Source organism: Cebus imitator, unplaced genomic scaffold, assembly GCF_001604975.1.
Source record: "Cebus imitator isolate Cc_AM_T3 unplaced genomic scaffold, Cebus_imitator-1.0 Scaffold231, whole genome shotgun sequence".
NCBI lineage: Eukaryota > Metazoa > Chordata > Mammalia > Primates > Cebidae > Cebus > Cebus imitator.
The window spans coordinates 621,517-635,173 of NW_016107546.1; the positions used below are offsets into that span (position 1 = coordinate 621,517).

General features: G+C 46.2%; 1 protein-coding gene across 1 annotated transcript in view; it reads left to right on the plus strand.

Moving 5' to 3' along the window:
* LOC108281728 (coiled-coil domain-containing protein 162-like) overlaps window positions 1-13,657 on the plus strand; it is a 53,809-nt gene that overhangs the window by 35,908 nt on the left and 4,244 nt on the right. Inside the window, 4 exon segments of the mRNA XM_037727434.1 lie at window positions 1,118-1,282; window positions 6,543-6,726; window positions 6,729-6,751; window positions 11,285-11,405. Of these exon segments, the coding sequence (XP_037583362.1) occupies window positions 1,139-1,282; window positions 6,543-6,726; window positions 6,729-6,751; window positions 11,285-11,405 (472 nt within the window). The 5' untranslated portion in view covers window positions 1,118-1,138.

Sequence of the window (13,657 nt, forward strand, 5' to 3'; positions counted from 1 at the left end):
GTGATTTTACTTTATAGTTTAAAAAGTTCAAAAGTCTAAAAGACTAGCCAAAACACCAAATGAAGCATTACAATGTCAAATAATGTGCCTTGCAGCCACCACCATTTGGGCCTATCCCCATTACTCAATTTTCAGCATCAGTGTGGATACCTGGAAGTCGATGTTGTCTTTTGAGGCTGTGTTAGGCATCAAAGTCCGGGGGACAACACACAGTCTTGGCTCCAGGCACAGCCTAAGGTTCTCAAAATGGGGTTCCATTAACACACATAGGAGGTGTTTGGAATGTGTTGTACTGACCTGAGCCATGGTTGGAAGACTGAATGTTTGAGTTTGGTTGTGTACTGCTTTCTCCTGCTCAGGAATTAGATGCTACACAAACAGGCCAGGGTCCACCTGAAGACAGTGCTGGCCAGGTAGGTCATTTCCTATGAAAAAGGGTCCTGTCTCCATTTCTCACACCCACACTCTCACGGTTAGCCAGCAATGGGATGCCTTAGTGTCATTTGCTTGCGTCACCTGTAGAGGTCCTGTCAATGAAGGTCCACTGAAGAAAAACCACGGAGTGTGCTTTTACTTTTGGTAAGCAACCCTCCTTACGGGGCATTTTTTTTTTCTTGAGTTTTTTGGTCACGTCTGTTATTTTGTACTTGTTTTGTTTTGTTCTGTTTTTGTTGTTACTTTGAGGAGTTTTGTGGTTGCTCGTTTTCTTTTGATGCCAGTTAAAGTGCATTCCAAAAAAGAAAAGGGATGTTTGGGCTGAGGTGTCAAGGGAAGGCCGGTTTGGATACGGAGGCCAAGACAGTAGGAGTCTTTTTCTCCAGCTGAAAAGGGCTTACGTAGTGGCTTTTCTGTGGTTACTTATTCACCAACCATTTATTGAGCACGCTCTGTGTCTGGCACTGTTCTGGGACTTTTGAATTACCCTTAAATTCTTCTGCCCGCATTTATGTAGCAGAATGTTCACTCTCATTAGGTTTAAAATAGAAGTGAAATTCAATACTGATCTATAAGAAGCTGTCTTATAGTAGCGGTTTGAAATTCCTGAATTTGTTTCAGGAAACAAACAATCTGAATTGTTTTTCTCACACACAGACGCGCACATTTTCTCTGCTTCTAGGCTGCAGAGCTCAGTCATGATATGATCATGGAAATCACTGCTCTGAGAGCCCAACTCACAGACTTGGAAGAGGTGAATCTGAATCTCAAGAAGCAGATTAGAAAAGACATCCAAGAAGAATATGAAGCATTGGTCCAAGCTTTGTTGAGACCTGTTTACACAAAAGTGAGTGTCCTGTGTCAAACCTCCGGGCCACCCATTGGGGAGCTGAGTGTAACTGATTCCCATGGTGGCTGCACACCCAGGGATCAATGACAGAATAATGGGCTTTGTGGTAGCAAGAGATTCTTAGGCCCAAGAATTTTCTAACTCTAAGCTTTCCCTGCAGAAAGAGAGTCAACAATAGGTTGTCATTAACCATGATAGACACTGAATTTTAGGATAATATAGAAGTCTATTTTTCACCCGCTATTGACAGTTGCCATTGTCACTGTCTGATTGCTGCTGGGAGGAGAGGGTGTTCTGCTGCTCCAAATGCCCCACCTCCCCAGGTTCTACCACCGTTTTATCTATTAGTGTGACTTTCCAGAGATTAGTGCCTGAGCCAGGCCAGACCTTATGTAGGTAGCAGCAGGTGCCTCTGGAGAACTCCCTGGGCACATTCAGAATTTGTGTCAGCTTCTGGAATTTTTTTCCAACCCTCAAAATGCCTGCTAGCCTTACTCTCACATTCAGTGTCAGCAAAGACCCATTGCAGAAGAGAAGTGATGGGTGCACATGCGCCCGCAGCACTGTGGAAGCCAGTCGCTTTCATCTGATGTTTACACAGCCATAAGATAGATGCCCCACACCTAAAATGGGCCATCAGGGAAACTGGTCCAGCTGACCCATCTCTGTGAATTTCAGTACCACCTACCACCTGCAAGTCCACAGCCTCCCCCAACCCTGTCCCTTTCCCTGCTATTGGATATACCCCAAAGCCAGCCCCATTTAGGTCCTTGGGTCTCTTCCCAGGGATTGCAGAGTGGCCTCTAGGGTTATCAGGTTAACAGGAGCTTCTCCTGGTGTTCACCTTGGCCTGGTCATTCCAACGTGAATTTCTTCTTACTTGCAGTGTAAATGCTAACACATATTAAGGGATCAAAACCAAAATGTATTGGGTTTGGTGCTGTAGGAGAGGGATGAGCAGACAGTGAAGGCTGGAATTTGCTAAGCAATCTTTCAGGTGTGAGATTGTTGAGAAATGTCTTAAGTTCCTTTTAGCTTCTGCCAGATTCCTAGTTAAAAAGTAGATTCTTTATGTTTCCTAGGCTGAAGTAGTTCTACCAAGCCTCCTACAGTAGGGAATCCCTATTATATTCCAGTGTCCCATGAAGGTGCTAAAGCTTCTACTGTGTGGTCAGAGCCAGGCTTCCTTCTGTGGCATCCAGCTGGGCACCCTCCTCCTGCCTTCCTCTCCAGGGAGGTGGTTTAGAAGTGAGAGCTCACTCCTACCCCTACCTCTCGCCCCAAAGACACTGTGTTAGTCTGCTCAGGCTGCCATAACAAAATATGACAGGCTATACAACTTAATAAAAAGCTGATTTCTCACAGTTCTGGAAGCCAGCAGTCTGAAATCAGGGTGCCAGCGCGGTCTGCTTCTGGCTGAGCGCATGCTTCCTGGCTTGCAGGTGGCTACCTTCTCACTGTGTCCTCACATGGCAGAGAGGGAGAAAAGCAAAGGTCGGTCTCTCTCTGTCTTCTTAAAGGCCCCAGTATTATTGCAATCAGGCACCAGCTTTATTTCCTCATTTTAATCTTAATTATCTCCTAAAGATCCTATCTCTAGATACTGTCACATTGTGGGTTAGGGCTTCAACATGTGAATCTGGGGAGACACGATTCAGTCCATAGCACTGGGTCTTCAGCTGTACTTACCATTGATCAAGCTGTTTCCTCACAAGCCATTAGCCATAAGCCATTCAGAACAGAAAATTTCCTAATGAGGTTTCTGTTAGATCCCAAATAGGAAGGCAGCCAGCCTGATTCCCTCCTCCACTTTATCTATATTTAACAAGGCTCCTCGAGAGTGGCTCATCTATAGTGTCTTGTCTGGTCAGATTCTGCTGTGAGTCAACCTAGCAGCAAAAATCTTTGGTTCAGCTTCCCAAGTAACTCTTACCAGGGGCAGTGTGGCCAGCAGGCTTTCTACCTGTGACCCACTGTCCTCCTGGCTCAGCTTGCCTTGATGTTGACAAGGAAGGCGCAATGTAAGATGTGCAGGCACCCAGATAATGAAGCCCTGAGGATAAAAGACAGCATTCGATGGGCCACTAGCGTGACTTCCTTATAGTACATGTCAGAATAATTGTCTGAGTAGGTGATATCTTCATGTGAAATTACTCACAAAAGTTGTAGAAGGCAAAATGGCTTTTCTTCAACTGCCCTTCACACTACCCAAATCCATTTTACTTCCTTGAGTCTGCAATTTGCAGGAGAAGCTGGATGAGAACCAGCTTAATTTGATCCAGAAAGTGTGTGAGCTCATCGGTGAAGTGAGAACAGAAGGGACTGACAATATGAAGGACCTAAAGGAAAAAATGGGGCTCTGCCAGCCCTGATGAAGGAATGAAAGAAAATCCAGCCAAAGTATGTGATCTCATTTAGCAATGGGATATCAGTGTTTCATCCCAGCATCTAACCCCACCATTCACCCCGTTAGCATTCCAGCCTGCTTTCCCCGAGAAAGCATTGCATCAGGCATTTTAAAGGGGCAAAGGGATGTACTGCACGATTTTGTCATCTTCTAGAAGGCATGTTTCTGATGTTAGGGTTCATGCCCTTCCCAGGAAAATGCTGGGGGCAGCCTTTTCTGAAAATGAGCCTTTAGCAGGAACAGCTGTGGGCCTTGGAGTGGGACAACTGCAGCCTGGCCACCCTGGTGTGCAAAGTGAGGAGCCTGGGCCGCTGGAGGCTGGCTGTGCAGCAGGCGTGCTTCCAGGCCCAGCCGAGCAGGTCAGAGAAGGTGTGCTCTAGTGGGGGAGGCCCAGACAGTCCCCAGGGTGGCTGGCCCCAGGCCTCCATGGCTGCAGCTGCCATGGTGTCACTGCAGCCATGGGTGGCACTGGTGTCAGGGCCAACTATCCTGAATGATCTGACAGCCTGTTCCCAGGAAAAAATCACCAACTATGTCAGAACCTCGGGAGAAACAGAAATGGGGCAGAAGCAAATGGGGCAAGAAAGAACAGATCAGAGAATTCAGCATAAGGGAAGGAAGTGAAAAGATGGATGAAAGGCTTCACCAAAGGCTTGAGGCTGCTTTGTCAAAATACTGCATATCTTTGGGTTTCATACATGATTATCTGAGGAAAATGAAGTTACAAAATAATAAGCAAGAAATGTGTTTTAAGGCAAATTAAATCCAAAGCACATACTGATAGCTATTTGGAAATTTTCACATCCTGTTTCTGAAAGTGTTTATTCTGATATATCACCCTCTTCTGAATTAAAAGCATGGAAACAGGCCAGGTACAGTGGCACTGTGTAATTACAATTACACAGCTGTAATTCTAGCACTTTGGGAGGCCAAGGTGGGCAGATCACCTGAGGTCAGGAGTTTGAGACCAGCCTGGCCAACATGGTGAAATCAAATCTCTAGTAAAAATACAAAAAAGAATAGTCGGGCGTGGTGGCAGGCACTTGTAGTCTCAGCTCCTCAGGAGACTGAGGCAGGAAAATTGCTTGAGGTTGCAGTGAGCTGAGATTGCACCACTGCACTCGAGGCTGAGTTGACAGAGCAAGATTCCATCTCTAAATAAATAAATTAATTAAATAAAATAATATCATGAAAGCAGTGACTAGCAGGAGCTCCCTTCTACCAGAAGTTTGAAAGAAGGATGGATGGGGAAGTAATTTAGATACTGCTTGTGAAACTAAAAATCTGGAAAGGAAACCTATTTCCTGTCTTATTGTATTTGGGATGTTTACAGGAGTTTATTGAAAGCCAGGACCTGGCCAGGGTGCAGGCCGACAGCACAAGGATATGGAAGCAGTAGGACAGCCGTGTACCCCAGACTCAGAGCCTCTTCCTCCCTCCCTTTGCAGTTCACTCTGCAAAGCTGAACGCGGCCACCAGACATGGTGCTGTGGCTGCCAGGAGCAGTCACCAGAGCACCACAGTGTGAAACCAAGCAGATGGCACAGCCAGGAAAAAGAGCCTGGACCTGGGCTTCTTCTCCCCTTCTTCTCCAGCCCAAAAACCAAGGACAGTGGCCAAAAGGCTTTTGTTCCTACTCATATTTGCTTAAGATGAGAAAACAGTACTCATAAACAAGATCATTATCACGTGCATGCCTGTGTGTGTGTGTGTCCCTGTTTCTCTGAGGATATTTTTGCTAGAGGCTGTTCTGGGATCCTGTAATCTAGGCCTCTGCCTTGAACACAGGTTTTCACGGGGCAAGCATGCTTCCCGTTGACGACCCTTGGCAAGCAGAGTGTGGTCCAGCCTGCAGTATTATCTCCCACGAAAGACTCCGGCCTTTCCCAACGATCCACGCTGTGTCTCACTTTCAGAAGTTACTGCTGCATGATAGGGGCTGGCACCAAAATAAAGCCATCCTAAGCCTAAGCAATTCCTAACTGCCAACCCTCTGGGCATGAATGAAGCAGGGAGACTCTAGGTTTGGAGTGAGAACAGCTGAGTTTAAGTAACAGCCTGGGAAAGCTAGGCATATTTAAAGCATGAAATTTAATTTGTTCATCTTGGACCCTAATTCCTCTATGATTCTGCATCAGATGAGTTAATTATGTAAAGAACATGGTAAACTGTAAAGTTATCCTACCAATATGAATAATAATTATTAATATCATAATTAAGGGTTGACCATCTAGTACTTAGGATAATACTTATTAGAAAAACTTTGGAACAGAACTAAATCATTTCTACACTTATCCTTCTTTAACCTTCTAGAATCTGACTTCCTCAGATTTTTGAAAGTGAAAACAGAGCCTAAATCAGAACCTCCTTTCCTTGCTCATTGTGTGTATGGCATGGCCCCGTCTCCTTGGTTAAACACTTCCACGGCTACCTCCTGACAAAGGCTCCATGACAGTGTAAGTGTTGTTTGTGCTAGACACCATCATCTGGTTAGTAAGCTAGCATACATATTATCACCAAGTCTGGGTATTAAAAGACCAAATGATTTGCCCTGGTGCTGATGAACAGTGGTGTGATCACATGCCTGGCATTTGATGTCTGTTCTGCTTCCCTCTGACTGTCACTGCAGGGCTCACAGTGTAAGTGCCACGCTAGGCTAGACCCTGGTGCTCTTGCTAGCACAGGACAGTCATTGGGCCGTATTTCCTAGATCCCAGGAATACACCATGTAGTTGTGTCCCTGAGCCCAGAAGAGGGGATGGTTATTAATGTTGTCCAACCTCTCCCGCCTTCTGCTGGGGAAAAAAGGCTCCCTGCCGCCTCCTTTCCTTTGGTCTTTTCCTGCCACAGGCTCAACTGCTGAAGGAGTTAGAACATAGAGTGACCCAGAAAGCTCTCACCCAGCAGGAGCTGGATTTCATGAAAACATCCAGCATGGAGCAGCTCTTGGAAGATGTGGGGCAAAAGGAACAGCAACTGCAGCTCCTTAGTGAAGAGGCTGAGAAGGCTTCTAAGCTGGGCCAACTGCAGCAGAAAACATGGAGAGAGACCGCCACCAGGTAAGCTTCACCCTCATTAAAAGGGAGTGTACCCCCAGAGTGCAGCTGGTGCCCCTGCGAGGGCCGCTGCATCCTCCCTGCATGCCCATGCCTGTCTGCTGTCCTCTACAGCAGTGTTTTTCAACCTCTGTCACTTCTAGGCAGCACAGGAGAATGGGAGCGTCTCTCCCCACACTGTGGGGATTGCTGGGCAGGCAGTGATGGCTTGACTGCCTCAGGGCTCAGAATATCAGCACCACTGTAACCTACTGGAAAAACCTGTTTCTACCCAACTCTCATCTTCGAACTAGGAATCTATTAGAAAATTCCAAGAAGTGACCTGGAAAAGCAGCAAGCATTTTTTTGTTTTGTTTTGTCTTTTTGTTTTTTGAGGTGGAGTCTCGCTCTGTTGCCCAGGCTGGAGTGCAGTGGCGCAATCTCAGCTCACTGCAACCTCCGCCTCCCAGGTTAACAGTTTTCTGCCTCAACCTCCCAAGTAGCTGCCACCACGCCCGGCTAATTTTTTTCTATTTTAGTAGAGACAGGGCTTCACTATCTTGGCCAGGCTGGTCTTGAACTCCTGACCTCGTGATCCACCTGCCTCGGCCTCCCAAAGTTCTGGAATTACAGGCTTGAGCCACCACACCAAGCCAGCAGCAGGTGTTAATGGAGGCTATTACAGGAATATTTTATTCAAGTGTTTCAGGAACTGCAGAGACAAAAATGAAAGGCAAAAGTGGTTTGCAGATCCAATGTATTTTGTTAAATATATCCAACAACAAAGAAATAGAAGGGAATACTAGAATGTAGATATGGATTAATACAAATTTCAACAAAGCAGAAAACAATGTAATTCAATAAAAAGGGAAAAGAAATAGTAACTTCCAAAGCAGGCACCTCACACATATCCATTGAATGGGCAAATCACTTAATTCATTTACCAGAGATAGAAGGAGATGGAAATTGAAAGGCAAATTATTGGTCAAGTGGTTTTTTTTTTTTTTCTTTTTTTGAGACAGAGTCTTACTGTCACCCAGGCTAGAGTGCAGTGGCATGATCTCGGCTCACTGCAACCTCCACCTCCCAGGTATAAGCGATTCTCCTGCCACAGCCTCCTGAGTAGCTGGGACTACAGGCACATACCCTGACACCCAGCTAATTTTTGTATTTTTAGTAGAGATGGGATTTCACCATGTTGGTCAGGCTGGTCTCAAACGCCTGACCTCAGGTTATCTGCCTGCCTTGGCCTCCGAAAGTGCTTGGGATTACGGGTGTGAGCCACTGTGCCCAGCCCTGGTCAAGTGTTTTAAATGCTCAAGGAAGAGTTCAATAAGGAGAATTCTATCTACACAAATAAATGACAAAACAGATTAAAAATTGAATCAAGGAAAAGCTAAAGAAAATATTTGTATAGAAATGGAGAGAGAAAATGAGTAGCTTTAGAATAAAAGAAAATTAGAATTTCATATTTATTGCCTGAGAAGTAAACAAAAGTGTGACTGAACCTATAAGAAAAATTTGGCATCCCGATTTGTCCCATAAATTATGCTTTTCTAAAAGCCACCAAAAAATAGGGAAGTTTGTAGATCAGTTTCTTCAAAGTTTTCTCTGGTTAATTATTTGTTTCATGGCAGAGATTCTAGAGGTGGTCAAAACAAATATTTTGAGGTTTCTCTCAACAAATGTGCACTTTACCATATGTATGTAAAAGCCATAGACCCTTTGTAGGATACCCCTCCGGCTCTCCTGACGGCTCAAGTGTCCCTGCACCTACCTACCCTGAACAGCAATCCTCAGCCAGCAAGACCCATTCGCCTCCCCACCCCAACCCCACCACCCCTTCCAGCCAGAAGAGGCTTCTTTAATCCATCTTCAGCCTCTGACTCCATGGGCAGATATTCACTGTCTGACCTCAGAGAGCCTCAGTGTCCTAGCATGTTGCCTGCACCTGGTTGAGGTCACTTAGAGCAGGGGTCCCCAACCCCCAGGCTATGGACAGGTAGGGGTCCGTAGCCTGTTAGAAACTGGGCCTCACAGCAGAAGATGAGCAGCCAGTGACTGAGCATAACTGCCTGAGCTCTGCCTCCTGTCAGAGCAGCCATTAGATTCTCATAGGAGCACAAACCCTCTTTTGAACTGCACTTGTGAGGGATCTAGGTTGCCCGCCCCATATGAGAATCTAGCTAATACCTGATGATCTGAGGTAGAACAGCTTCATCCTGAAACCGTTAACCCCCACCCCCGTGGAAAAATTGTCTTCTATGAAACTGGTACCTGGTGCCAAAAAGGTTGGGGACCACTGATTTAGAGCACAGGCCCTAGAGGGGAACTAAGTGGCCCATTCCCCCAGCCCTCCAGCTACGTGGCTTCAGGCAAAGTCTGTGGTCTTTCTGTGCCTTGGTTTCTTCATCAGTACAATGGAAATAATGTATTCACTTCATTGGATTTGAGGGATGATTAAATTAAGAAATTAGGTAATTCAAATGAAGCCCTTAAAACTGTGCCTAAAACAGGCATGGCAGTGTGTGCCTGTAGTCCCAGATACTTGGGAGGCTAAGGCAGGAGGATCCCTTGAGCCCAGGAGTTCAAGGCTGCAGTGAACTAAGATTATGCCACTGTACTTGAAAGAGTAAGACCCTGTCTCTAAAAAAATTTTTTTAATTAAAAAAAAAAAATTAACAAAAATAAACAGGCCAGATGCGGTGGCTCACTCCTGTAATCCCAGCATTTTGGGAGGCCGAAGTGGGAGGATTCCTTGGGCAACATGGCAAAACCCAGTTTCTACAAAAAAATACAAAAGTTAGCCAGGGGTGGTACGGTGTGTGTCAGTGGTCCCAGCTTCTTGGAGGGCTGAGGTGGGAGGATCACTTGAACCTGGTTGTAGTGAGCCAAGACTGGGCCACTGCACTCCAGCCTGGATGACAGAATGAGACCTTCTCTTAAACAACGGCAAAACCATGGTGTAGTACATAGCTCTCAGTAAATATTGGCTGTTTATATTTTTGCTGGGAATGTGAAGGTAGACAGCCTTGGAAACAGGTAAAATAGACCTGGACTCGAATCCTGGCTGTGTGGCCTTGGGCAAGTCACTGCATCGGCCTCTGGGACGCGGGGGTGAGTGACAAGGAGGTCCTGAGGAAGCGTGCTTCCTTGTTGGTATTTCTCAAGTTTCCTAGTGCCGGCCTGGCTCAGGAAATTTTGACATGTTTTCTTGGTGCCTGCCCACAGGGAGTGAGGATCCTACACAAATCTCTAGTCTGGAGAAGGACTTTGGACCTAGTTTATATTAGGATGTTTTCCTAACTCTGGAGCTCTGGTAATCTGAAATTTAAACTGTGCTTGGGAGCCCCTGGACATAAGGAAGAGCCCACTTTAACGTTTAGGGCAAGCCCATGTGGGGGCCTTCTGGCTGGGTCTGTATAGGTGGAGTGGGATGTACAACACACGTGTCTGAATGCTTGAGATTAGCACGTGTATTCATTTCCTAGGGTTGCCTTAATAAATTACCACAAACTGGGTGGCTTAATAGAATAAAAACATATTGCTTCACAGCTCAGGAGGCCAGAAGTCTGTAACGGATGTGCTAGCAAGCTGGCTCCTTTTAGAGGCTTTGAGGAAGAATCTGTTCCACGTCTCTTCTGAGTCACATTTTGGTCTCTGGCATTCCTTGGCTTGTAGTTACCTCACTCCAATCCTGCCTCTGTCATCACAGAGCCTTCTTCCTCTGTGCTCCTCTGAGTGTCTGTATCCTTATCCTATCTTCTTATAAGGAGAACAATCAGTAGATTGAGGGCTCACTTTAAATCCAGTATAACCTTATCCTAACAAGTCCATCTGCAAAGACCCCATTTCCAGATAAGGTCACATTCTGAGGTTCCAGGTGGACATGAAATTTGGGGGGTCCTCTTCGAACTATATAGTATGTATTACTTTTCTACAAGTAAAAGCAATGAGGAGATGATAAATGGAAAAAGCAAAACCACCTGTGATCTGTGCAGATGAGATGCACTTTGGACTCGGGCCCTGTCTGGCTGGGGAGTGTGGGCTGGCTGTGCACGGGGAGAGCCACACAAGGAAATACAAAGATTGCTTCTGGAGGTGGGCAGGGCATTCCCAGCAGATGCTGAGCTGAGAGCAGAGATCTAGGAGAGAGATCAAGTCTTTCCTCCGCTTGAAACTGTCCAGAGGCTCTGACAGGTCCTCAATGTAGATGCCATGACTGGGCCTCCAAAGTCTTGTGTGCCCTGGGCCCTCACTCCCCTCTTCCTCTACCCATCTGATGAAATAAACATGAAAGATATAACCTTGTGAATAAGCTCCTAGCTATTATAAGTTATAAGGGATTCCACGGACTGCCTTTGTTCCTTTTTGGTTAAGCTCTTCGTCTTCCTGAAGCTCTTGATTCTCAGAAGGCTGAGTTTAGCCTAACCAGGACTTGAAGAGCTGATTATTTCTTCAGAGTAACCTGGAACCCTCATTCTCCCCAGGAACCCCCTGTGAACTGAGGAAATGAAAGTGAGCACAAAGCATCTCTGCTTCTCATTTTCCCCTCAGATGAGAGCCCACCTTGCCAAGGAGCGCAGCATGAAGCTGGATGCTCTCCAGCGTGTAGAGGACCTGCAGAGTCAGCTTCATGATGCCCAGCAGTCAGCTGTCCCCATGGGCTCACCAGGTGGTAAGTTACCCCCTGTTCTGGCTAGAAAACCCTCCCAGTCTCTGGGGTCTGAATTGAAGAGGGTCTCAGGGACTCAAATAACACTGTATAGTTATTGAGTGGGTTCTCCACAGTGTTTGTTGAATGACACATGAATGAATAAACCTTAATTCTGATTTACAGTCAAAATGTCCTACTTTAGTACCTTGCAGTACTGACATCCAATACTAAATGGTTTCAGTCATAAAAAACTGGTCTCAGACAGGCGTGGTGGCTCATGCCTGTAATCCCAGCACTTTGGGAGGCTGAGGTGGGTGGATCACAAGTTCAGGAGATTGAGACCATCCTGGCCAACATGATAAAACCCCATTTTTAGTATAAATGCAAAAATAACCTGCGTGTGGTGGTGCACGCCTGTAATTCCAGCTACTCAGGAGGCTGAGGCAGGAGAATCACTTGATTCACTTGAACCCAGGAGACAGAGGTTGCAGTGAGCCGAGATTGTGCCACTGCACTCCAGCCTGGCAACAGAGCAAGACTGTCTCAGAAAACAACTGGTCCCGGACCAGTTCATTGGATTTTGAGACATCTTAATGCTTTGGGATACCAATGACCCTATTTCTCAGAGTCATTCATAAAGTACATTATGATTCTTGGGTGCTGGGGGTTTGGGGTGTCTTTGAAAATAACAATCAACATAGCTCTTTGAGCAGTGCAGTCAACAGGCAGCATGGAGCTGAGGCCAGATCTCAGGATGTCTCTAAACCAGCTTCCTCCTTTTTAAGATGAGGACTAAATACATTCTAAGTTCTCTTTTAGATCTATCAGAAATATCACCAAATATCACTAAACCATGATTGGCCTATTGTTATGACTGGCCATGTCTCTTCTTTCCTGTTCTGCACATAGTCTGGTAGTTGAGTATGTGGGCTTTGGAGTAAAACAGCCAGAATTCAGTCCCTGGCTAACCGCATGACCTTAGACAGGTTAATTAACCTCTCTTTAAAATGGGAATACTCACCTCAAAGGCTTGCTCTGAGAGTAAATGAATAACCCATCTAGCACTTAGTAATTGTGTAAGTGTTGGTTACTATACTTGCATACATGTGTTTAACCCTTTATCTGAGTTTCCTTTTGGCTACTTTCCAGCATGAATGAGCCGAGAGAACACAGCCTTTCAGAAGCACAAAGTCACAGATCAAGTTACTTTGGGTTTACTAAGAACAGAGCTGGGCTTGGCAGTAAGGTTCACAGGGCCCTTCTTCCTGCCTTTGGGTTGCTGCCCGGACCTGACATTGGGAGCTGGTGTCCTCTGCCCCAGCCACTGTTTGTTACTGCTGCCCCAGCCCCAACACAAAGAGCATCAAGAGCACCCAAGGGTCCTACTTTCACCCTGACCCTATGCAGTTCTGTACCTTACACTGCCTTCTCCATGTGCCAGGGGATTTTTTTCTTCTTTCCCTTTCCCCTCTGCCTGCAGCCTAGCCAAGGATCTTTCTAATCCCTTCCTGCATTAATGCATCCTAGTGAACTGCCATCCATGTCCTCCAACACCTGCCCATTGAGAAAGAGAACCAGAGTGAGGCATGAGGCAGGTGGGAGAGACCCAATTCCCAGGATTGGGGTGGGGGCAGGAGTGGGAAGGAAGCTTCTTTCTCAGGAAGTAGAGGTTACTCCTGGGCTTCAGTCCCCTTCTGTTCCCCTGTACAGAAAGAGGAGGGGTTTGAGGGCACAGCCAGCTATCATCCATACTATTAATGCTAAGCAGTAAAAGCCATATTCCCACTCCTCCTTCCTCCACTGTTGTCCAGCTGGAATCTGAAAGTGACCCAGATGTCTTCTGCAGCATCCCTGCCTCCCAGGTCAGAAACATAGGTGCACTCAAGGGGCGAGCTCTCTTTATTTCCCTAGGATCTTGCAACTCCTGAGAAATGACAATTTTTTTCTAAAGCAATTATTTTAGAAATGCTTAAGGAAAAAATGAAACCACTTGGCTCATAAAACTGTAAAATGTTCAGAGGAGGGCTGGCTAAAGGCAGCTTCCTCAAGATTTGAACTACTTCATGAGGACTGGTTTCACTCTCGCCATCTCTGGGCTCTGAGGAGGCTGGGAGCAGAAAGGAAGTGGGGCCCTTGGGAAGTAAGATGACAGCCATCTCTGTAGCTTCCATCCCTGTTCATGCTCAGCATGGCAGGAGCAGGGTGTGGAGATGGGACGGTTAAAAAGAATTGGGCTCTGCCTGGACCAACTTGGGTCATGGTGCCAATTTTGA